The 23,646-nt window shown below is 50.1% G+C and overlaps 1 protein-coding gene across 1 annotated transcript in view; it reads left to right on the top strand.

The window, feature by feature from the left end:
* The first annotated feature begins 798 nt into the window (after positions 1-798).
* The window catches only part of LOC138118807 (lipase maturation factor 1-like), a 98,090-nt gene continuing 75,242 nt past the window's right edge, over positions 799-23,646 (top strand). Inside the window, exons 1-2 of the mRNA XM_069030027.1 lie at positions 799-891; positions 13,062-13,127. Of these exons, the coding sequence (XP_068886128.1) occupies positions 880-891; positions 13,062-13,127 (78 nt within the window). The 5' untranslated portion in view covers positions 799-879. The remainder of the gene's footprint in view (positions 892-13,061; positions 13,128-23,646) is intronic.

Here is a 23,646-nt window from a genome sequence, read left to right as displayed (position 1 = left end):
CTGCCTCTCTTGGAATAATCATTCCAATATTTATAGGCTGGGATGGAGGAGAAAATGCAAAATACAGATTTGCATGGATTAGGTGGAGTCTGGCTGCTCCAGAGCACCCAGGGAGCAGGTGCGTGGTGGGATCCCAAGGCTCTGCTTTGAGCTCAGACCACGGTAATTTGGTTAAATCCAGGGATGTGTAAAATCCAGCGATGGGTACAAGTGGCCCAATGGACAATTTTGTTACTATTTTGATTTGTATGATTGAAAATTCCAGGCTTCTCATTGCACTGAATGTTGATGACAACAAGACTTAATAGGACCTTAATTAGTGTCTTTTGAAACTAAAACTGCCCTGTTTTGACACAAATCCAGCCCAGCCCGTGGCACTGCTGGATCCATCCATGACTGGAGGAATCAGTGGCACTGCTTGGTTGTCCCCTGTCACTTCCCAAGTCCCTTAAATCCCATTTTTCTCTGCTCCACAGAAGTTAATAATTTTTATAGAACACCCCCTTTTATGCCATGTGTGCTTGGAGAAGAACAGCACAACCCAAAAGCTTCAAACCCCTGAATCCCCCCTGTGTGGGGTGTCTGGTTTAGGGCAGCTGGTGTCTTAATTTCCCCCAAATTAACCTTAAAAAGCATTCAAGGTGGGTTTTTTTTTAATGCTTCCATTTAAATTTAATTCCAGGATAACTTCCAGCACCTGCACCATAATTATTTCCTTTTTCACTTCTTGTTGGCCCTGCAGGATGGGAATCACAGCTCCTGGAGACAGGATTCCTGGGAATATTCCTCTGCCCGCTCTGGACCCTGTCCCGCCTGCCCCAGCGCTCTCCTCCTTCCAGAATTGTCATCTGGGCTTTCCGCTGGCTGATTTTCAGGATCATGCTCGGAGCGGTGAGTGGGAATTCATGTTCTGCTTCTTGGAGCTGACAGCAGCAGGAATGTCCCATCACAGCTGGGAATTGCCCCAGTCCAGCACCTCGGAATCCATTGGTTTAGGAGTTTTTCCAGTTATAGGGAAAAGCTTCCTGCTCTGGTTTGCAGGATCCTTCAGCTCGCTCCTGGTGTTTGTTTAGAGGAGGAAAAGCAGGAGGAAATGATCACTGTGGATGTGTTGGTGCTGCACTTGAGTGGCTCTTGCAAAGGAATAAAAGGGAGGTTGGGCATTGTGGCTTTTCCATAAGACTGTTGGAATGCAGTGGGTAATTCCCAGCTTTTCCCAGATTTCTTCTCCTTTGTGTGTGCTTTTCTGAGATGTCACTCTCTGCTCTGTGGTTCCAAACAGAACAATTGCTGCAGAACTGTCCTGGTGCCAGAGGGAATTCCCAGGCAGCTTGTAAGGGAGCAGACACATCCCTGTTAAAATAAAGGTGTGGCAGGGGTGTTATCCCGTCAGCTCCATCTGCTTGGATGTTCCAGAACATCCCAGAACTTTAAACTGAGGATCATCGCTGTAGGAGGAGCGGTTGGGTTTTTTTTGGAGTGGCTTTTTTGACTTGGAATTTTTTTCAGGGATCTCAGGGTGAAGATTTTATTTGGGGCATTTTTCACTGATGGGATCGGAATCAAATGTCAGCACAGGCCCTTCATCCCTGAGGGATGGAGGCTGAATCCCAGGGTCTCGATGCTACTTGGGATTCAAGGAATGCCTAGATGAGGCACTCAGGGCTCTGCTCTGGTTGACAATGTGGGGATTGGTCACAGGATGATGATTTTGGAGGTCTTTTCCAACCTAAATGATCCCAGAATTCTGTGGATCTCAGTTGTGATGCTGCTGATTGAATGAATGGACAGCCCATGGCACCAAGTCTAGCGAAACATCCCTAATTTCCTTAAAAATTTATCTGATCACCAGTTTGCATCCTGCTTTCCTTCTAAACTGGGATCTGCTTGAGCTTTGCTCCTGCTGATGTGTCTCATACATTCTGAATTCTGGGACAGGCTGGATGGAAAGGAAAACTGTGCTTCCCAAACGTCTGTGTTGCTGTTACTTCTGCGCTGCTCTTGGCTTTACCAGGACAGCAATAACTCCCCCGATATTTTCAGGAAGAGAAGTGCCCCCGTGTGCCTGGGACGCTGATATATCCCCAACAGGCATGGGAGAGGAAAACATGGAAAGCTCATTAAATGGGGACCCCCACAAGCAAGTGACTGATGGGATCTTGAACGTTTTGGGGCCCAAACTCGTGTAGGATTTCTCCTGGGCCAGGAAAACGGTGCTCGCAGGCAGCGGGAAGGAGAAGGATCCTCCTGGAATCCAGGTGCACCTAGGGCATCTTTGGTTTCCTCCTGACCTGGCCAGGAGCTGAGCATGTGCTCCAGTGTGTCTGAAGGAGGTTTTCCTGGGGTGGCGTTGGCAGTAGTTGTGTTTTAGGCAGGAAGTTCGGCTTTCCCGCGCGGTTCTCCTGGGATTCTTCGGGCTATTTGGGGTGAGGCCTTCCTTGGGAAATCCTCCAAGCATTTCCTGAGGGCAGCTGGCCTTTCCTCACCTTGTGCCAGGTGTGAGGGGAGCATGTTGGAAATGCTCCTTGGGGTGGGCAAGGCGGTGTCTCCTCTGCAGTGATGGCTCCAGGTTTTCATCCCATCGCTCTCCTGTTCTCCATGGTCAGTTCCTGAGCCGTGGGGCTGATTTCACTTGGCAGCCCCTTTTCCCTCCACTCAGTGTCTCATATTTGGGATTGTTTTCCACATGGAGCTCTGACCACGTGGGACTTCGCATTGAGCAAACCTGGTCTGGTGGAGGATGTTGGAGGAAGGGTTGGAACGGGATGATCTTTACGGTCCCTTCCTACACAAAGCATTTCATGATTAGGGAGTTGTGCTGTTTCCAGGCTAAACCTCCACCCCGAAATCATGTCCAGACCTTGCTTTATTTTGCACATTTCCTCTGGAGCTGGCTGGGCTTGTTTAGGGGTGACACAGCACCGGAGAAGTGGGATAATCCCGGCTGTGGTGGGAGGTGAGGAGCTCAGGCAGGCGCTGCTGCTGGGGTTTGATTGGCAGCGAGTGCTGGGCTGAGCTCAAATATTGCTGCCTTTTTAAAAGGCATAATTACGTGATTCAATCTATATGTTTGATGTTCCTAATAATCCATTAGAGCAGGATGTAAAGAGGGGATGCTTCCCAGGAACACGCCGAGGCAACAGAATAGGGGCTCTTTGTGTGAGCCAGCAGCTTGTTAGGCAATAAGTGCTGCAAGCACACATTTGCAGGGCTGGTTTCCCTCAGAAGAGCTCGGTGGTTTGATGGCTTCATCATTTTGTTTGTGACTCTCTGTCACTCGGATTTCTTGAGGCTTGGAAGATGCAAAGTGGTGGATTTGTGATCCCACCAGAGTCACGAGGTGGGAGGCAAAGGTGTGTGCTGAGATTTCTGCCGCTCCTCAGGGGAAGGGATGAGAGGAAATGGCCACAACCTGCACCAAGAGGGTCAGATTAAATATTAGAATTTTTTTTTTTTTCTCTGAAGGAATGGTCAGCACTGGAATGAGTTGCCCAGGGAGGTGAAGTCACCATGGAAGTGTTCAGGACATTGGACGTGGCACTTGGGGATGTGGTTTAGAGGTGCTGGGCTGATGGTTGGACTGGATGGTCCTGAAGGTCTCTTCCAGCCCGGATGGTTCTGTGATTCCGTGTTAACCAAGCCGCAGGGACTTCCCAAGAGGAGCAGCAGGGTCCTTGACTTGGTGGCACTGAGGTGTTTTGTCACCTGCAGCTGCCTGGGGACCCTGCTGTGCTCTCCAAGCCTTGTCCCTCTCTCCAGTAAACACAAATATTTTATCCAGCAGGCAGAGTTGGTTTTCCAGCTGCTCCATTCCCTGTGGAGCTGCTGTTGGGGTCAGTGCTGGGATGGGTTTGGGGTGGTGCCAGCCCCTTCTCTGAGCCCCTCGCTGCAGGCTGGGGGTCCTGAGGGGGCTCCTGGCAGCCATTTTCCCAAACTGCAGAGTTTAATAACCCCTGGTTCCCAAGAAAGGGATTGATTGGAGCTGTGCTTCCATGGACCAGCATCTCTCTGAATCTTGTGGATTCCCAAAGCCCAGTCCCATTGGTGCCAGCTCTTCCTGGAGCTTTTGGGGGAGCTTCTGATTGAATCCCTATCCTGTGCTGCCAAGGTGAGGCTTTCCCTCCCAGATGGAAGAGTTCCTGCTTCATTTTTGGGTTGTTTTGGGGTTTTATTGGGCAGCAGCCTTGCTCAGGAGCTCTCCATCAAACACCACTCGTGGCTAAAACCGCATTCAGCAAACGTTAGTCCTGGGCTTTTTCCTGCAAGGCTTGAGAGTAGATGACAACTTCATGGAGTCCATATATCCTGGGGAATTCCCTGCTGCAGGTGAGACCCACGTGCTGGGGGAGCCCAAATTCCTGCCCACGGATCGACTGGAGCTGATGAATTGCCAACAGCATCCTGGGGAAAGCCTGGAGTAGCTCCTTGTGCCGTGAAAGTCATCAGGGATTGTTGATACAAACCATAAAACTGAGTTTCTGTTTCTTCATCAGTGGAGAGGCTGAGGGACGTTGTGTGAGCACGAGCTCAGAAATGTGAGAATTTCATTGGCATCAACACCTGCCTGCAACTGCAGCAGCACTGAGCACACCTGGGAACTGCAGGAACGCAGGGAAAGGGACAGGAGCGTGGGAATGGGATCTCAGTGGGGTTTGGGAGGAGTCCTGGAGCAGCAGTCCATCCTCCAGCCCTGCACTGGGTTAGGAGGCAGTGCTGGGGGGCATCCCCTGATGTCTCTGCCCTGGGGTTTTCCTGGGTTGCAGGAGCACCATTCCCTGACTGACTTGTGGGGTGGGGGCTCTGGCTGCATCCTGGGGTACTTGGATGGTGTCCATCAGCATTTTCCCAGATCTCTCAGCACTGCTGGGATGTGTCCCTTATCCAGAGGACTCCTGGATCACGTTTGCCCCCTTGATGATGTTCTGTACAAGGAATATTATCCTGGAATGGTTTGGCTTGGAAGGGATCTTAAAACTCATCCACTTCCAACCCCGAGACCTTCCACTGTCCCATGTGCTCCAACCTGGCCTTGGACACTTCCAGGGATGGGGCAGCCACAGCTTCTTTGGGAAACAGGGAATAATTCTCACTGCTGGGGGTGCATGGAGGGGGTGCGGGAGCTTTGAGCACTGGGGGTGCATCAGCACGTTGGAAAACTGGAAATAAACAGGGAATGAAGGTGGAGCTGAGCCTTGCAAAGGATCCCAGACATATGGAATAAGTTACCAGGGAAGGTGGCTGGAGCAGAGAGTGTAAGTGAGTCTGAGACGTCTTGATTAGTTTCTGCAGGAAAGGATTGGAGAGTGGAGTGAAAAACCAGGGAAACAGGATTTAAAGCACATTACCACTTTAATTTAAAAGTGCCCAAAGCAAGGAAATTCAGATTTAAAGCTGCCAATCTCTCCCTGGCTGCTGCAGGTGTTGGGGCTGGGAGGACTCCGGGGTCTGTGTCCAGATGGGTCCTGGGGCCATGAGCCCAATCCCAAACCTCGGGTTTGTCCCAGGAATGAGATCCTTTAATAGCTACGTCCTGTAATAATTTTATTATTTATAAGAGAAACGTATTTTTATTAAATAATCTGCCCTTGACATCTTCCCTGTGTGATTCCCTTAAAACTTGCAGGATCTGGGATTTGGTCCCTCAGGAGGGGTTTTCTTCCCCCTCTTAGGTTCACATTTTGGAGAGCCCTTCCCAGGAGTCGTTCCCTCTGCTCCTCCTTACGTCCTGCATGAGATCCTGAGGAGCACACAGGGAATTTAGGGAAACCCAAAAGTGTCATTTCCACGTGGGATCTGTGACTTGGCCATCCCTCCCCTTGCTTTGCTTCCTGTAAACAAAATTTCTCTTTTTTTTTTTTTTTTCCCCACTTCCCAGCTTTCCCTTTCTGACTGTCAGACTGACCCCTCTCTTCCCAAATCCAGGCTCAGCCTCTCTGAGCTGTTCAAGAACTTCCTCGGAAGTGGCTGCAGAACAGAGGAGTTGGGAGCATTTCTTGGCAGGCAGAGACTTAGAAAATAATTTCAGTCCTTTGCTGTTTCAAAGCTACACAAGAGATATTTTCCCCTTCTGCAGGAGGATAAAAGATCACTTAAAGTGACAGTTTTGGGGAAAAAATGGTGCAAAAAGATCTATAATAACCAATATTTTTTCCCCTGAAATTATCACCATTTTTTCCTGTGGCTTTGTCCATCTTTCTCAGAGATGTGTTTTCACAGAAAAAGGATCAATTCCTTCCAGATTACTTATACACCACTTGATATTTAATATGTTTTTAAATGGTTTTGAATTTTCTTTGCTATTAAAAAAAAAGTATTTCTTTTAACCCACTGCAGCAAATCCTTTTAGAACCTTGCGGTTCGTGTGAAACTCTTCGTGTTCCTTGTTTTGTTTTTGCTTGGAGCCTGTTAAAAGTGTCAGGACGTGGGTGGCATTTGAAAGGTTACTGGAAAGGGTGGAGCTGTGATTAGCTAAGAAGGGAGATGAACTTTCTGGCAAAAATAAGGAAGACTTTGAAGCAAACAGAATCTGGATGCCTGCAGTAAAATCACATTCGATGGAATCAAATAAAAGTTGGAATTCAGGCGCTCCTGACGGCAAAATCCAGCGGATGTAGATGTCAGCTCGGTGACAAGCGTGCCCTGATCCTGGGCATTATGGCCCTGAAATGGAGAATAATTATTCTAATTTGTTTTATTACATTAGCGTGGGTAGGAGGGAAGAAAGGGAGCTTTCTTCGCTGCCTTTCTCATTATTCCTCGGCGAGCTCGGCGGGGCCAGCTCCCGGCTCCCGCGCCGGGGCTTCATGGGAATTTTTGGAAAATGATGTCTGCAATGTTCTGACCTTTGCCGTCCCAGCTGCAGCCTCCTCCTCTCTGCAGGGATCCCACACTTGACTCCTTAGCAACCTCCTTTGTGCCTCTGATCTCTCTCCATTTGTCTGGTAATAGCCCTTGGCAGCGGGACTTGTTGTTCCTTGGTGGCTGGAAAAGGCAGGAGCCACCAATGCCAAGGATTTTGCAGAATCCCTTTCACCCACTGCTTGCAGCGCTGCCTTCAAAGCCCCCCAGATGCTGCTGCGCTCCTGGTGGCTTCTCAAAGGGGCTTTTTGGGGGAGCTGAGCAGGGGAAACAGCAGCGAATAAAAGGAAGCAGAAGTCAACACCAGGGAATTCTCCTCCAGGGCTGCGGTTTCCGCCCGTGTGGGGCTTTGTGGTTGTGGTGGCTCCGGTTTGGCTCTGCTGGCCCAGCCTGGGCCTGTTCCAGCAGGATGTGCAGGTTCACCTGAGCTCCTGCAGGTGGGACCTGTCCTGGGGCCAGCTCAGAGCCCCTGTGTGCAGGAGGGGACCAGGCAGGTGGGGTTTGTTCACCTGGATCGTCGCAGAATCCTGGGATGGTTTGGCTTGGAAGGGACCTTCATGGGCAGGGACACCTCCCACTATCCCAGGCTGCTCCAAGCTCCATCCAGCCTGACCTTGGACACTTCCAGTGTCCTCAGGATGGTGTGGAAGTGCCAGGCTTGGAGCTGAACAGGGCTGGCTGTGGGCTTGGAAGGGATGGGTAAGGGCCGGAGCAAAGCAGGGTCAGCTGAGGAGCATAAATCTCATTCCCTGGCTGAGGAATCGTGAAACATGGAGTGGTTTGGGCTGGAACAGACCTTAAAGAGCATCCAGTCCTACAGTCCCACCCCATCCATGGGCAGGGACACCTCCCGCTATCCCAGGTTGCTCCAAGCCCTGTCCCACCTGGTCTTGGACACTTCCAGGGATGGAGCATCCTGTTCTTCCTCTTTTCATGGAAGAAGCAGCAGGAATCTGAATTCAGTGAGGTTGGTGTGAACATCAGGTGCCGCTCTGGTTCAGAGCTTTGCTTTGCTGCTGTCACAGCTGTAGCAGAAGCTGTGCCTGTGTCACCTGTTCCCTAAATGTGTGACATTCCCTAAAGAAAAGAAAACCCGGGATCCAGCTCACCCTTCCTGCACCACGGACCTCGATCCGTCAGCAGGGTGGGAGATGTGGAAGGTCTGGAGTCCTGGAGCTCTGAGAGGTTTCAGACCTCCAGCAGAAGTTGGTCGCGTTGGATTCCTCGGATTTAGGTTCTCTGGGAGCCTCTTCCAGGCCTGCCCTGTTAGCCATAAATGATTTCATTTTTAGATTTCACCTTAGGAAGCCCCTTCCTCTCCCATGAACTGGGGTCTGAATTTGTTTCAGAACACCCTGGTGAACGTTTGGCTCTCACAGAGATGCTGAAACCACTTTTCCTGTGGGTAGCAGAGGTGGGGAGTGCTCGGATCTGGGATTTTCTCTGGAACCGTTTCTTATTTATAGCACGAGCAAAATGAAAATGTAGGATTTAGATTAGGATTTTTGGGTGGGGTTTTGCCCATCTTTTGTACAGCAAAGACAGAGAAAGGTCTTTAAATTGCCTCTAAATTTATAACATGGGTGCCCTGTTCCCCACCCTTGCCTCTGGAGCCGGGATCAATAGGGAATTTTGCAGACATAGCTTGAGTCACCAGGCTTTTGCTCAGCTTCCCGTGCTATTGGCCTGTCTGTACCATTTTTTTTTTCAGAATTAATTTTGGGCTGAAAAAGTCTCAAAGAAGTGCTTTGTTCCTCCTTGACACTCACTCCAGGGGAAAAAAAAAAAAAAAAAAAAAAAAGAGGAAAAAAAAAAGGAGAAAAAGGAAAAAAAAAAAAACCGTGGAAAATCTGACATCTGCATTGTAGAGAAAAATCAATAGATAGGGAGGAATATAATTATCCCCCACTCCTGAAGGAATTTTTCAGATATTTTTTGGAACAGTGACTCATATGGGCTTAGGGCTTGAATGACATTTTAATTATTCCGGCTTTTTTTCGGTTTGAATCACCCGAGTACAGCAGCCTGGAAGGGGCACAGCCATCCCAGGAAGATGAGAGGGCAGGATTTGGTGCTGGAGCTGAGCTCTTCCCTCCCTTCAGGTGAGGGGCTGGATCCCCCCTGGATCCCCCCTGGATCCCCCCTGGATCCTGTTTGCTGGCATCCTGTAAATAAGGGAACTCTTCCTCTGCTTTGGGAATGTTTTATTCCATGTTCCAAGTGTAAAATCCTCGTGGAATTGTCTGATGGTGCATCTGGAGCTGGGGCTTGTGCCTGGGTGGGATTTTTTTTGGGAATGAGGATCAGGGATGGTGGTGAGGGAGGAGAGGGAGCAAGAGCAGTGCTGTGGTGTTTGTTGGGATGTGAGCAGGTTTAATTAGAAGGGAGCAGCTAATTAGGAACTAATTGGGAGGAGAGAAAGGTCTGGAGAGAACCTCCCATTCCAGGGGGTTCGGACCCTCTGCCAGGGGTGGCAGGATCAGGAACTCTTCCCCGCTCCGTGTCCAGCTCAATCCCAACATCAGGAGCTGGGAATGATCCAATCCAAGGAGCAGTGTCCAGACGTGCTCCTCTCCCTGCAAAAACCCAGTGGGAAAACAGGGACCCATCCTTTTCTCCTCCTGGCTGTGATTTGGGAAGGTGAATCCCAGGATTCAGGGCAGATTCCGATGTTGGTGCCCTTAAACTGAGGAATGCTGAGCCTTTGGAGGAGTTTGCTCACCTCTCATCCCAGTTCTGTGTTGTGCTCCCTGTTCCACCACTGCGATTTCTGCCATGATTTAAGGAAACTTACGGATTTAGGAAAGAAAAGCTGTTCCTAAACTTCCTCCTTGTGGCTTCATTCCCCCTGAAATCCCTTTTGTTGACACTCTGGATGCCAAGGAAAGAGAGGGGGGGTGTGAGGTGACTCTGTCAGGCAAGACTAGAATTGAGTGAAGGGATGATTTGATTTCCATCCCCAAAATCCCTTGGATACCGGCTGGATTCAGGAATCTCCTCACATGAGAGAGAATTTATTAATCATAATCAGCCAGTTTTGGTTGGAGTTTTATAAGCCAGACAGCAGGAAGGCAGCAGGATCCATTTTTGCTGGGAATTTGCTGGGAAATAGATTTTTTTTTTTTTTTTGGTCTGATTCCTCATGGATCAGCTCAAGTGAATTTGTGGCCACATTTCCTTGAGCACTGTAGGGAAATATCAGAGCTTGTGATGGTGCTGGAGTAAAATAGGGGCTTATTTATCTCTTATCTTCTTTCTCTCACCTGGCTCTATCTTATCTAACAGAAAAATACGGTGGCAAAAGTCTCCCATGGTGTATCCAGAGTTTGGGAAGTGCCCTTCAGGTGTGATCCCATGGATGCAGAGCAGGGCTGGTGGATGGAGTGTGTGGGGACAATGAAACGCAGGAATTCTATTATCCACCATTAAACTAAATTAAGAAACAAATCCAAAATGTAATTTTCCTTGCCCTGTGAGAAATGCTGCTGGATTTAATGCCCCTTAATTTGGGGAGCCTGGAGTTTTCCATGTCCAAGCAGGTGCTGCATCTCCATCCTGCCCGAGCTCCTGAGCTATGACCTGGAGGAAGCAAACCTGGCAGGGGAGGAGGAACTGAGCCCATATTTCATCCTGGAGCTTAATTCAATCCAGGGGCAACATTTTCTGCTCCTCCTGCTGTAAATTCCTGTGACGAGGACCTCGAGTTCCTCCTTCCCAGGCCAGGAGCGCTCATTATCCCAAGGAACTGGAGTGCCATGAGTGCCCGACCCCGGTGTCCTTGCAGCCACCAGCCCAGCTGTGGGAATTTAATAATCCTGGCTGGAGCTGGATTCAGAGCAAGGCCACAGAGGTGAAAGGGCCACTGCTGGTTCACTTGGCCACCTGTTTGCTTGCCTTGAGCTCAGATTGGACTTGTATTCCTGAAAACTTCCCAGTTTCCAGGAGTCCCCTCGATGTGCAGAGCTGGTGTGGGGTGCCTGGTGCTCAGGGATCTTTTCCACCCTCAGCAATTCCAGGATTCTGTGATTCCTCCTTCTCTTTTCCTGCCCCTCCTCAGCAGAGCTGAAGCCCCAGGACACGGGGATTTTCTGTGCTCCTTTGGCTCTTGTTCCTTGGTGCAAATCCTTGGGAAAACTGGAAAACTCAGGTGCCAGTGTGGGAGTGGAGTGGTCTCGAAGACAGCTCAGAGTAAAGCTGACTTTGAAACCCTTTAATGATGGGAGTGGGAGGTTTTTATGCCGCAAAACGTCTTTGATACGAAGAGCTTTCAGTGACTTTCCTGTCTGAAAGCTTTCTAGTAAACAAAAAGGGATGAACTGCCTGAGTGAGTGGAAAATTGGGATTTTCAGAGCGCTGCTTTTCCCCGATCCTTGTTTTAATTGGAGTTTTAATTATCCCTGCTGAATAATAGTGCTTGATAACAGCCCAGGGAAGGGAGAGGAGGGAAGGTCATCAAGATAACTGTCCTGTTTTAATATTGCAGCATTCCTGCCCAGAGCTTCCTCCTGTGGCCTGGCCCTGCCACGGCTGGAGCTGCAGCACATCCTGGGAGATGCTATCGCTGGGTCCTGTAATTTTGGAAAAGCTGGGAGGGCAGGACAAGCCGGGGGTGGCTGGGGAGGGGAGGATGGAGCCATGGCTGTTGGCAGTGAGGGTGTCTTGTCCCTGCCCCTCCTGCTCCAGAGGGATGGAGGGGAGAGTGCTGGGATGTGCTGAGTAAATCCCTGGAGATAAAACTGCTTTGCCATCCCAGAAATGCTGGCTGATATCACTTTGCATCCCTTTTCTACCAGTCGGGAGTTCATAAACTCTGCTCTGCCCTGTGCTCTCAGATGTCACACAGACAGACATATACAGCTCTGGATACTGGATATTCCTGGATATTTCTGAGGTCTGGACAGTTTTGGAGGGTCTTTAATTGGAATTTTGAATTCCTTTTGAGCTCCAAACATGTTAAACTTTGTTTAATGCTGCAAGCGAAGATTTGTTTTAGCGTGAGCAGGGAGGCTGGAGCAGAGGAGCCACTGTGGTCTCTTCCAACCTGTTCCAATTCTGTTGGAATTTGGGTGGAATTCATAATGCCCTAATGCTGAAATCTCCTCCTCTGGGCTCAGATTTTAGTACTGGGAGGTCACTGATCCCTTTCCTGCTGCAAATGTAAGGAAGCCTCAGGATGCTCCCGGTGGAGCAGCAACGGTTCCCGAAACTCCCAGAAACTCCTGGTGTTTTTGTCCTGGAGAAAGCAGGACCATTATAATTAGGGCACTGTCAGAGGTAGGCAAATACCCCCTAATTGTATGCAGATGACAGAGCTGCTTCAACCTTTTGACTAGTGAAGCTTTCCTCAATTTGGGATATTGTGATCCTAATCAGGGACCTCTCCTGGACATCAAAGCAGGCCTTGATTGCATGGCTTCCTGCTCCAGCCCATCCCTGCCCAGGTGTCTTTCCTGCTCTGGCCGACTGATTCCTTTCTGCTCTTCATCACTGAGGCAAAGAAATTTAATCCCAATATTGCTGCCAGCCCTGGAATGGACCCAGTGATTTGGAAATGTCCCCGTGTTGTTGCCCTGAAGTCCCGGTGCAGGGGATACCTGCTGGTCTCCCTGCCAACCTCTAACCTGAGGTGGGGCAGAGCTGTCAGCAGTGCAGCCATCTGTGCTTGGAGCTGGCAGCTTCCTTCCCCTGCTCCTCTTTTGTTTCTCTGATTGCTTTGATTGCATCTCTGTCCCTGCTCTGTGTCCCCCTCCCAGCTCCGTGGCACTGCTTCCTTTTCCACAGGCAGCAGAGGTGGCTTTGCCCGAGGAAAACAGTTGGGTTTGGATGTTAAAATCGTGAATCTTGCTGGGTTTTGTCTGTTATCCCTGGTTTTTCCTGTTGCTGCTTCCCAGGGATGCTGGGAGCAATGCCAGGAGCCCAGGGCTGCTCAGACCTGAGCAAAGGCTCAGGTGTGGCTGGGGCTTCTTCCTTGAAGGGGAATTTGGCATATTCCACAAGGATTTATGCCAGATTTTCAGTAACCAGGCAGTGGAATGAGTCACATCCATTATGTTCCCTTGGGAACAATGACTGGACCGAGGCTGTGGATGTGCCGTGGGTCTTGTTCAGCCTCTGCAATTTAACCACAGAGTGTGGCATCTTGAGACACAAAATAAAGTAAAATAAAATATTTGTGACCATATTTTTGCCCTTTTTCCCCCCAGGGGCTGATTAAAATCCGAGGAGATCGCTGCTGGAGAGAGTTAACTTGCATGGATTATCACTATGAGGTGAGTGATGTGCACACAAAACCTCATTTCTCTTGTCTGCTTTTCTTTTGTAAAACAGTTTTCCCTTTCCTCTCCTCTCCTCTTCTTTCCTGCTAAGTGAGCTCTCCATGTTCTCCCTCTTGTTCCCAGCCTCTGGCAGTCAGGCCATGTCCATGTGCCAGCTGGGTGATGCTGGTTTGCCCAACCACAATCCCAAAAGTCCCATTTCTCTCCTTCCCTCCCATCCCCATTGTGGATCCAGGAGCAAACCTGAGCCTCAGTGAGAACTTCCCCTGCAAAACTGCTGCAGGGCAGGGACAGAAAGGAGCTTTCTGTGGTGTTGTCCCAGCTTACACTCCCAAAATGTGACAGAAACAGAGCATCCCTGTGCTCTCCAGCACGCAGACAGATCGCTGGCAGTTCAGAACTCCGTGGGTTTATCTTTTTGGCATCTGTTGCAGTGATTATGTTGCATTCTGATTACGAACTGGGGGTTGTGTGCTGGCTCTGGGGCTCCTCTCCTCTCTGGTTACAGAGGCAAACTCGGCTCCCCCTCTCTCCTCACCTCTATTTTTGCATTTGAGTTTTCTATCAATGGTACAAAGGAGAATGCTGCGTCCAGCGATGCTCTCGGGGTGAGGAGCTCTGGGTTGGTGAAGGGAATGGTCCTGAAGGAATATTTCCTTCCCTGGACTGATATCACAGCCACTGCCAGTGGCCCAGGCTGTTATAATGCTTCTGCTCTGGAATCCATGTCCATCAAGTATTTGGGAAGACAAATCTGATGGGGAGTGGCTGAGGGAGCTGGGAAAGGGGCTCAGCCTGGAGCAGAGTAGGCTCAGGGGGGACCTTGTGGCTCTGCACAACTCCCTGACAGGAGGGGGCAGCCGGGGGGCTTCGGGCTCTGCTCCCAGGGAACAGGGACAGGCTGTGCCAGGGGAGGTTCAGGTTGGACATTAGGGAAAATTCCTTCCCTAAAAGGGTGTTCAGGCATTGGAAGGGGTTGCCCAGGGCAGTGGTGGAGCCCCCATCCCTGGAGGTGATCAAAATCCATGTGGATGTGGCACTTGAGGATATGGTTAGTGGTGAATGTGGTTGGTGTTGCTGTTTATGATCTTAAAGGGCTTTTCCAACTTTAACAATTCCATGACTTTATGAAATAGAATTTTGCAGGTCCTAAAAGCTCTGTTTGCCGTTCCAGCTTTAAATCTCCTTTTCTGTGTCACTGTCATTTACTTTTACTGGGCTTCCCCCCTTTAGTGTGGGGCTGTGCCTGTCCAAAAGCTGCCGCTCTCTTGGCTCTCGCACAACACCGAGGATACAACTTCATCCCGAGTAAAACTTGGGATGAAAGGACCCTGCAGTGCTGTCATTCCTAATCCTGAACATGGAGGTGGCTGCAGTAAATTATCCCAGTAAATTATCCAGTTTTGCTATCCAGGCACCTGGCAGCACTTGGGGAAAATCCAGCTCTGAGCCAGCCCCCAGCCGGCTCCGCCGCTGACCCCAGCCCACAACAATCAGTCCCAATAATCCCAGCTCTCCCAAATCAATCCCAGCATCAGGTCTGGAGCCCAGAGGGCTAATGAAGACCATTCCTGTCATATCCATAAGGATCCCTAGCCTGCACAGGCAGTTGGGACCAGGGGCAGGGGGCAGATCTCGTTATCAATATCAATTATTTTAATCCACACAAAAGAGGCTGTGAGAAAAGGAAAATGAAAGAGACCAAACTTTGTCCACCAGCAATAACAGCACAAAAATCCCAAAGGGCTGGGATTCACCTGCTGATTTCAGCCAGAGGGAGGGAGAAAAGGGGGAAGATGAAGGTACCTCTTTGAGGGAGGGAGGGAGCTGGGAATCTGCTTGTAATTAGGATGATAAAAGTGGGGACTGGAGCAGGTCAGGGATGGTTTTGGGCCAGATGGAGTGTGCTGGGATGTATGTTGGCCACCCCAGCTCTCCTGCTCCAGCACGAGCTTCATCCAAGATCTACATGGGCTCCTGTGCCAAGAGAATTAATGGAAACACATGGCCTCCATCCCTGCCTGGGCTATTTTATTTGTAGTAGAACCTGCAGCTCTGCTCGTGGAAGAGAACATTTCCACTTTTGTCAGGAGTGGTGGATGGAATAGTGCGGTGGTGTTATGGTTAAATGGGTCCTTTTCCTTCCCTCTTTCCTTTCTGGGATGTAGGGCCTTAATCCCAGCCTTTCTGGGGCTCTGCTCCTCACTGAGGGCTCTCTGGGTGATTGGAGAGGGGAGTGGCATGGTTGGCATGGGAGAGGGATTTTCCCACCAGCCTGACCCTCCTGCATCCCTGAGGAGCAGATGGGATGGAAATGTGGGAGAGAATTCAGGCTCTGCTGGAGGTGGAGAAGACTTTGCTGCAGCACCAGGCACAGCTTTGGCACAGGAAGCTGCCTGGAGCCTGGAGTGAGGGTTGCTGGATTAATCGTGGCTGTGGGTGCCAGGAGTTCCAGACTCCAATCTCAGCTTGGCAAAACACCACGAACAGGGAATTTAACCTCCTTCTCAGTGGATTTCTGTGCTATCCAGGCCAGGGGCTCCAAGGTGGGCACGTGGTTTGTGCCTGGAGTGTCTCTGGGTCGGGGTCTTGGAGCTTCGTGTGCTCCACGTCCACATGGACACACCTGGGTGGCACCTGGCAGGGGAAGCCCTGGAATCTGCCATGCATGTGTTTATTTATCCCTTTTTGGGGGTTGCTATTGTTTCACTGTTGTTAGAGGGCTCTTTGCCATGCAAGAAATCCCAGGAAAAGGGAGTTTTCCTCAGTGGAAGCTGTTCCTGGTGCAGCTGATGCAGAGGGAAGCTGCTCTGGGTCTCGTGTCTGGCGTCAGGATTATTGGGATTTACCTGCTGTGGACACCAGGCTTGACCAATCTGTGTGCAGGGATTGCAGGCTGGAGCTGGAATTCTGCTTCCACTTGAGCCTCTGGCATGGATCCCATGGTGTTCAGGGCATCCTGCCTGCCAGGGAAGGCAGAGGCAGCCTTGGATCCCTGCCTGTGCAAGGGGGAACGTGGCTGAGCATGTCCCCCTGTCCCTGGCTGCTCCAGAGGGATCATTCCCAGAGCCCAACAGCTCCATCCCACAGCCAGTCTGGGAAGGGCTGCCTTGGAAGGTTTAGAGCCACTCCAGATCATTTCTGGAGCTTGCAGGACATTGTCCAGGTAGGCTGGAGCAGCTTTCCAACCCCTCTTAGCAGGTACCGGCTCTGAGCCAGGATTGGGATCGGGATGGGGGAGCACCTCCTGTTCCAAGCTTTATCTGGCCCCAGCTTGGCTGAGCCTGGGAGTGCAGCCTGGCTGGCACAGGCACAACATCCTAACGTGCTCCAAACGGAGCAAATCCCCTCAGGCAAGAGCCAGGCTGGAAAATCCCACCAGTCCTGCAGCTCCCGACCCTGCAGAGCTCCCTCTGCCCAGATGTCCTGGCACGGAGCAGCTGTGGTGGCACAGGCAGGACATGGACATTTCAGATCCCAGCCACTCCAGTAGGAGCCTTTGGATGCTGGTGGAGGTTTTGGCAGAGCAGTCCAGCTGATAATCAAAGGAGTTTGGGAATGGGAAAGTCCTCCATGGTCTCATCTCTCCCATCCCGCCATGTTCCACCAGGGAAGTGCTCCGGATGGGATCCAATCCAGTGATGCATTTTCCTAATGGCTGCCAAAGTGCTGCTGCTTTTTAATTCCAGACAGATATCTTGGAAAATTCAGCCACCAACTGGTGGGAACAGCTGTGGGAGCAGCTGCTGGGGCAGGAGCCCTGCTGGGCACCAAATCCATGCTGGAGCTGCTGGACACGGCCACGGGTCCCTCCTGAGGGACCTCACTGACCTGTCCGAGGAAAGGAGGGGCACTGAGGGGCTGGAGCAGGTCCAGGGAAGGGAATGGGGCTGGAGAAGGGGCTGGAGCAGCAGGAGTGGCTGAGGGAGCTGGGAAAGGGGCTCAGCCTGGAGCAAAGGAGGCTCAGGGGGGACCTTGTGGCTCTGCACAACTCCCTGACAGGAGGGGGCAGCCGGGGGGGGGGGGTCGGGCTCTGCTCCCAGGGGACAGGAGCAGAGGGAACGGCCTCAGGCTGTGCCAGGGGAGGTTCAGGTTGGATACTGGGAAAATCCCTTCCCTAAAAGGGCGTTCAAGCATTGGAAGGGGTGAAGTCCCCATCCCTGGAAGTGTTGAAAAAACGTGTGGATGTGACACTTGAGGATATGGGGCAGTGGTGGCCATGGTAGTGGTGCTGGGAGTGGTTGGACTTGATGCCCTTAAAGGTCTTTTCCAACCTTAATTGATTTTCTGAAGCAAAGGGATAAAGGGAAATCAAAACTAAACCACACTCCTGGACAACAAATCTCTGTCAGCGTTGGAAGTGAGATCTGGGATTTGCTGCCCTGCTCCGGAGTTACCTGGAGGAGCTCGGGATGGGTTGGTCACCACAAAGCAGCAAAGTTTGCAGGATTTTACTGACCCAACCTCTGCTTCATCTGAGCCCCATTTTAGTTCCCAAAGTATCGCTGCTGCTGAGAAGAGCTTTGTTCTGTCCCCAGCCCCTGCACAGCCACAATGCCACTCCTGACAGGGACAAATTGTCCCTAATTATTGTGGAACTGCTTTTCCCAAGCAGAGGCTGTCAGTCAGTGCTCCATCCCCTGCCACAGCAGCTCGCCAGTTCCTGGAGAACCTCTGGAAGGAAACACAATGGATTTTGTGCCTAATTAGGGCTTGCTGACTGATAGCTGTGCTGATAAGGGCGATAAGGAAGCTCAAACTGCTCCTTAACTGCCTCTTCATTCCTTTTCTCCCTTCTCTCCGCTGGATTAGACCTCGTTAAGCTTTTCATCCAGCTTTTTCCAGGCCATTATGAAACAAAAAGTAAATAATATTTAGCAATCTGTTCGGATGAATCAGAAAATGAGCTGCTTTTATGAGCCCGGATGGCTCAGGGTGGGCTTTGTTCCAACAGTTTGCATCGCTGGAAGGGAAAATGTTCCTAGCAGGGAAGCAGGTGCTCAGATTTCGTGCTGAAAATTCTAAAGTTGCAAATTCAGACGAGGGAAGTGGTGCTGAATTAAAGAGAAAACAGTAATTATTAAAGGAAGTTACCATGCAAATAATTTGGGAGATCTTTTCGTTGGTAACATTAATAATTATGCTATAAAATATTTATGGAGCGTCCTAAGTTTACAATCCTTGGACTTGTGCCAGGACCTCACCACCCTCACAGGGAAGGATTCCTTCCTGAATTTAATTAAATGCAGAATAATTTGTGTCTCTGCTCCTTCCTTCGTGCAGGGTGGGAACTTGAAGGGTTTTGCTGATGGATTTTGCTGGTTCCAGCTCAGGGCTGTGTGAGGCTTGAAGGAGGGACAAGATGCAGCCTTGAGATGGGGAAATTGTCCAGATTTCCCCAAAACTCATTTGAAAAGTTTATGGAAGTCCAGCAGCCCTGGGTGAGCTGGACACGTGGCAGTGAGCTCAGGGCCACTTCCAAGAAGTGACCGTGGGATTGGCAAATTGAAACAGAAAAATTCACCCTCTGGAAGTTGTGTTTCCATGAAAATGGGAGTGAAATGAGCTGTGCTCCATCTCTGCCCTCATGGGACAGCTCTCTGGAGAGGCCCAAGCTGCTGTTGATGAGTTCTGGGTAAGGAGAGCAAAGAGGGAACAAAATTCTGCCCATGGAGGGCTGTAAATGCAGTTTATTTTCATCTCCTGGTGCAAAAGCAAACGGCTCTTTGAGTCAAGGTGACTGATACCAAAGGAGGAACACACTTGGGCTCAGCTGCTTTAGTTTTTTCCTTCCCATTTGGTCCTAAGTTTTGAGAATTGACCTTTTCAGAGGTGGAATTGCAAAACCACTTGTCTTTATTCCCACGTCTCAAAGGGCTGCCTGGGGGTTGGAAATTGAGGATTAGGGGCTCTCTGCTGGGTTTTGGGGAGTTGCATGAGGCTGGAGGAAGGGCCAAGGGCTGAGCTGGCCTGGGATCAATGAAATAATGAGATCCATCATAGGGCAAGTGCTTGGAGCAATAACATTGGCAGATAAATGTCAGCAGGACATCAAAAGCTCATTATGCTGTATCTGGACTTTGTATGGGGCTCTGCAAGAAGGGCTTGGTCTCAGACAACTTTCCAGATGAATCCCAGGTCTCTGACATGGATTCAAGGGATCTTTGAATGCAATTTGCTGGAAAGGTTTGTTATTCCCAAGGCTGAGTTGGCTCTGCAGGTCTGAATGTGCCCATCACTTAAAAAAAGAGGGATCAAATGCTTTAAATCTGGGATTTGGGCTTGGCTTGGAGGACCTGCATTGCTGGGTTTGCACAGGTCAGGTTTGCTGGCAGAGATTCAGGGATATCACTTCCAGCTGAGCACTTCTGGGAAGGAGTGCTGGTTTCCCAGGATTTGGAAGTGCTGCAGACGGGCAGTGCTTCAGAAAATGAGGGCTGAGCTCTCGGAGCAGTGAATTCCCAGAAGTGTAACTGTCCTGGTGGAGTTACAGTTTTAGGAGACAGCATGATAAATATTGACAGTGATGCCCAGTTAGGCCAGGTTTAAAAAGTGGAAAGGAATTCCGGGGCTTGTGCCCTCAAAGGATGTGCCGGAAGAACAAGGGTGATTAATAACGCCGGGCCTGAGGCAGAACAAAAGCAGATTTATGCAGGGATGTGGTGGGGGATATTTTATTCCAAGCAGAGCAGGCAGGGAAGCAGCTTTCCAGAGGCAAGCACTGGTGGGAGCAGGGCTTTGCTGTCAGTCAGGGCTGGAGCAGAAGTCTGGCTCATGTTCCCGGAGCACCTAACATGGCAGACATGTGGGAAGTGGAGGCCCAACACCTCAAAATCAGCATCAGTTTTGTGTCCAGGGGGACCAGGATCCTGGCAGGGAATTCAGGAGAAGGGGGCAGGAGTGTCTGGTCAGAGAATTATCAAAATAAAAGGTGGAGCTGCAAATCAGCATCAGAAAACAGCCCCAGCATCTTTGGATTCAGGAAGCCATGGCCTGCTGGAGGAAAGTGGATGGAGGCAGGTGCTGAGGGAGAAACTTCCCAAAGGAGAATCGTGCAGGAACTTTTACAAGGGCTTGGAGTGCCAGGACAAAGGGGAATGGCTTCCCACTGCCAGAGGGCAGGGATAGATGGGATATTGGGAAGGAATTCCTCCCTGGGAGGGTGGGGAGGCCCTGGCACAGGGTGCCCAGAGAAGCTGTGGCTGCCCCTGGATCCCTGGAAGTGTCCAAGGCCGGGCTGGACGGGGCTTGGAGCACCCTGGTATGGTGGAAGGTGTCCCTGCCTATGGCAGGGGTGGCACTGGATGGGCTTTAAGGTCCCTTCCAACCCAATCCATTCCAGAATTCCATGTAAATTCTATCTAAGTTCCAATGACAATCCCTCCCAGACACGGCTTCCACAGGCAGTGGAGCACCGGGTTTGGAGCAGGATTTTGTCTCTTTGCTGCAGTTCCAACCTGCTTTTCTCTCTGTGATTCTTCACCATAAATGCTATCTGTATTTACCCCAAAACACCTTCTGGGATTCCCCCTTGGCCGAGCAGGTGGGTGGCACCTGCCACTTATTGTCCCCCACTGGTTCCCTCAGCTTTCCATGATTCCATCAATACCAAACCAAACCAGGGCAAACCAGCGAAGGTTTTGTGGAGATTCCCCCCCGGGGAGCTTTGTGTGGTGAGGGTTTGGGGTGTGGGAGGGGGATCAGCAGCAGAGCTGTCAGTCACACGCCAGGCCTGCATTGGGAATATGCCAATCCCCTTTCCAGCAGTAACACAATTCCTCTTCCTGGATTCTTTGCTGTTTTTCTTACGGATTTGTTTTAAGCCTGGTGAAAGCTTCCTGTACACCTATTGGATTTCATCTCTTCGTTACACTCTCCCACTGTTCCCAGCTCGTTTACAGACCACCCAGGACCCTCCTCACTTCCCTTAAATATTCCCTTTTCCTCCCCCCTCCAGCCTTTTGGTCTTTTTCAATCCTAATCAGATGAATCCTTACAACAGCCACTCCACCAGTTCTCTGTGCTCTGCCCCGGCACGTGGCTCTGGTCCTCCCTGGGCTCCTCCAGGGGCAGGAATGTTGGATCCCATCACATCCCTCTGTCTTGCAGGGCTGTGGGGAATAATGCACTGCTCCTGGAACATGCAGGGCCCAGGAGGTTTGGCAGCTTGCAAGATAACAGAGGCAAGGCTCTGGTAGTTATTTAAATTATGGATTTATGAGCCAGTTAATGGGGTGTTTTAAGAAATGTGCAAAGAGAAGGAAGATGACAAATTTTGATGCTTTCTGGAAGACAGAAATGAGAGGGGGAAGTGGCAGAAGAACATTTTCCAGTCTTTAGAAGTAACATGGAATGGTTTGGGTTGGAAGGGACCTTAAAGCCCATCCAGTTCCAACCCCAACACCTTCCACTATCCCAGGTTGCTCCAAGCCCCATCCAGCCTGGCCTTGGGCACTTCCAGGGATCCTGGGACAGCCACAGCTTCTCTGGGAATCTCTTCCAGGGCCTTCCCACCCTCACAGGGAGGAATTTTTTACCAGGTCTGTTTTTCTTGCTTTAAGAAAGAGGAAGGCCCAGGGGCCTCCCGGGATGTTCCTACAAAGGTGTCTCGGTCCACAACCTCCAGTTTGGGGCCTTGGGGCCTCCAGACCTTGCCCAGAGCCCTCATCCCGATGTATCCACACCTGGATTCTCCCATTGGTCAGAACTAATCCCCATGGCCATAAATAGATTCATTTCTTCTCATCCTTCCTGGCACTTAGGGACATTAGTCTCTTTCCTGGTGTCCTCCTTGGCAGGTGCAGTTTAGGGAGTCATTTTTCCCATCCATTCCCACCTTTCTCAGTGTTTGTAGGGAATTTACCCTCATTCCGGGTCCCTCGCCTCAGTTCTGCTAGAGAAGCTGCATTCCCAGTGGTGGATGGGGGTTCACAGCTCTCCTCCTCCTCCTCCAGTCTCTTACTGGGATTTTCTTCTGGAAATAAATGTAATAACCCATCCCAGTTCTCTGGTTAACATTCCTGGCACAGGGTGCCCGGAGAAGCTGTGGCTGCCCCTGGATCCCTGGAAGTGTCCAAGGCCAGGTTGGACAGGGCTGGGAGCAGCCTGGGATAGTGGAAGGTGTCCCTGCCCATGGCAGGGGTGGAATGGATGGGCTTTAAGGTCCCTTCCAACCCAAACCATTCCAGGATTCCATGATAATATTTTTTGTCATGCACCAAAGGTTTTAAGCTCAGCTTGAATTTTTATTCTCCCAGAATAAAACAGGGTCTGGCCAGAAGAGCCCACGACGGGCAGAACCTCATAGAAGCAGTGGAGCCCTTCCCTTATTTGGATAGCTCCAATTTCCAGTTAATTTATGCCATTTCCATGGAATTCCCTGTGGTTTTAAGCTTCCCATGTTGGACATACATTGATTTGAAGTGCAGCCCTCAGATTGTGTCACCTCAGTGATCAGGGGCCGATGGCCTGAGCCAATTCCCAGGCACATTTCCCTCCTTCCCAGAGATCGGGAAGAATTCCACATGTTTTTCCAAGTTTTTTGTGTCTTCTGAGTACTCCAGTGCTTACAGCAAGCCCTTGTAGCTCTGGAAAAAGAAGAATCCAGGGGTAGAGGGGTGCAGGAATGAGTTAATTTGAAGTCTCTGCCGTGGTGTTTTGCTCCAAAGTCGTGTGCGCCAAACTGACCTTTAATCTTGGAATATAAATCACTTTCCAGTCCTATTATTTCTAAAATCCTACAGGCTTGCAAATGCACAAAAGAAGCCTTTGTCTCTTATTAATTTAATTTATAGGTTAAAGTTTCAAATCAGTGGCAAGCACAAGCTGATTTACTGTGCACTGCAGGAATTGCTGTTCTGGGAAGCGCAGCATTTGCTCCACTGCCTCGAAACGGGGATGTGTAATTAGGAGCTTCTGTAATTAGATGTGATGTAAGATAATTTGCTTATCGTTTTCGGAATGCATTCTCCAGAAAAGCTGGGAGGGGAACTCAGTGTGGATTAGCTCTTTCAACCCGAAAAACTCCCCAGATCAGTAAAATCATGTGTGGAATCGTCCCATCATCTCCTGTGTGATGTTATTTGTGCTGCAACAAAACCCAGCCACTTTTGGGATAAAATTCCCATAAAAGCAGGAGGAAGCCTTTTTCCACCAGTTTAAAACAGGACACCCTTTCCTATTTTTTTTTAATTTGAAATGTTTAATTTTTATTTACTTTGAAGCTACAAAATTCCCATATGGAGTCAGATATGAGGCACTGGTTTCTCTTCCCAGCCTTAGGAGCGTTCCCATTTTCAGACTCGTTTCTTCCACTTCCTGGGATTTCTAGTTAAGGAATTTTGTAACCAAGTTTTCTAGTCTGCCTCCAAATAGCTTAACACAAAGAAATAAAACTTTTTCCTAACCCTGCTGTCATTCCCCATTCCAGGGGAAAAGCTTTGACTCCTCCAGGCTCACTCTCCAGAGGCTTTTCCCTCTTGACCAATTTACACGGAAAACAGGGATTGTGACT

Source organism: Aphelocoma coerulescens, chromosome 14, assembly GCF_041296385.1.
Source record: "Aphelocoma coerulescens isolate FSJ_1873_10779 chromosome 14, UR_Acoe_1.0, whole genome shotgun sequence".
NCBI classification, from domain to species: Eukaryota; Metazoa; Chordata; class Aves; order Passeriformes; family Corvidae; genus Aphelocoma; species Aphelocoma coerulescens.
The sequence above is the reverse complement of the archived record's forward strand: the minus strand, read 5'-3'. Positions and strand labels throughout refer to the sequence as shown.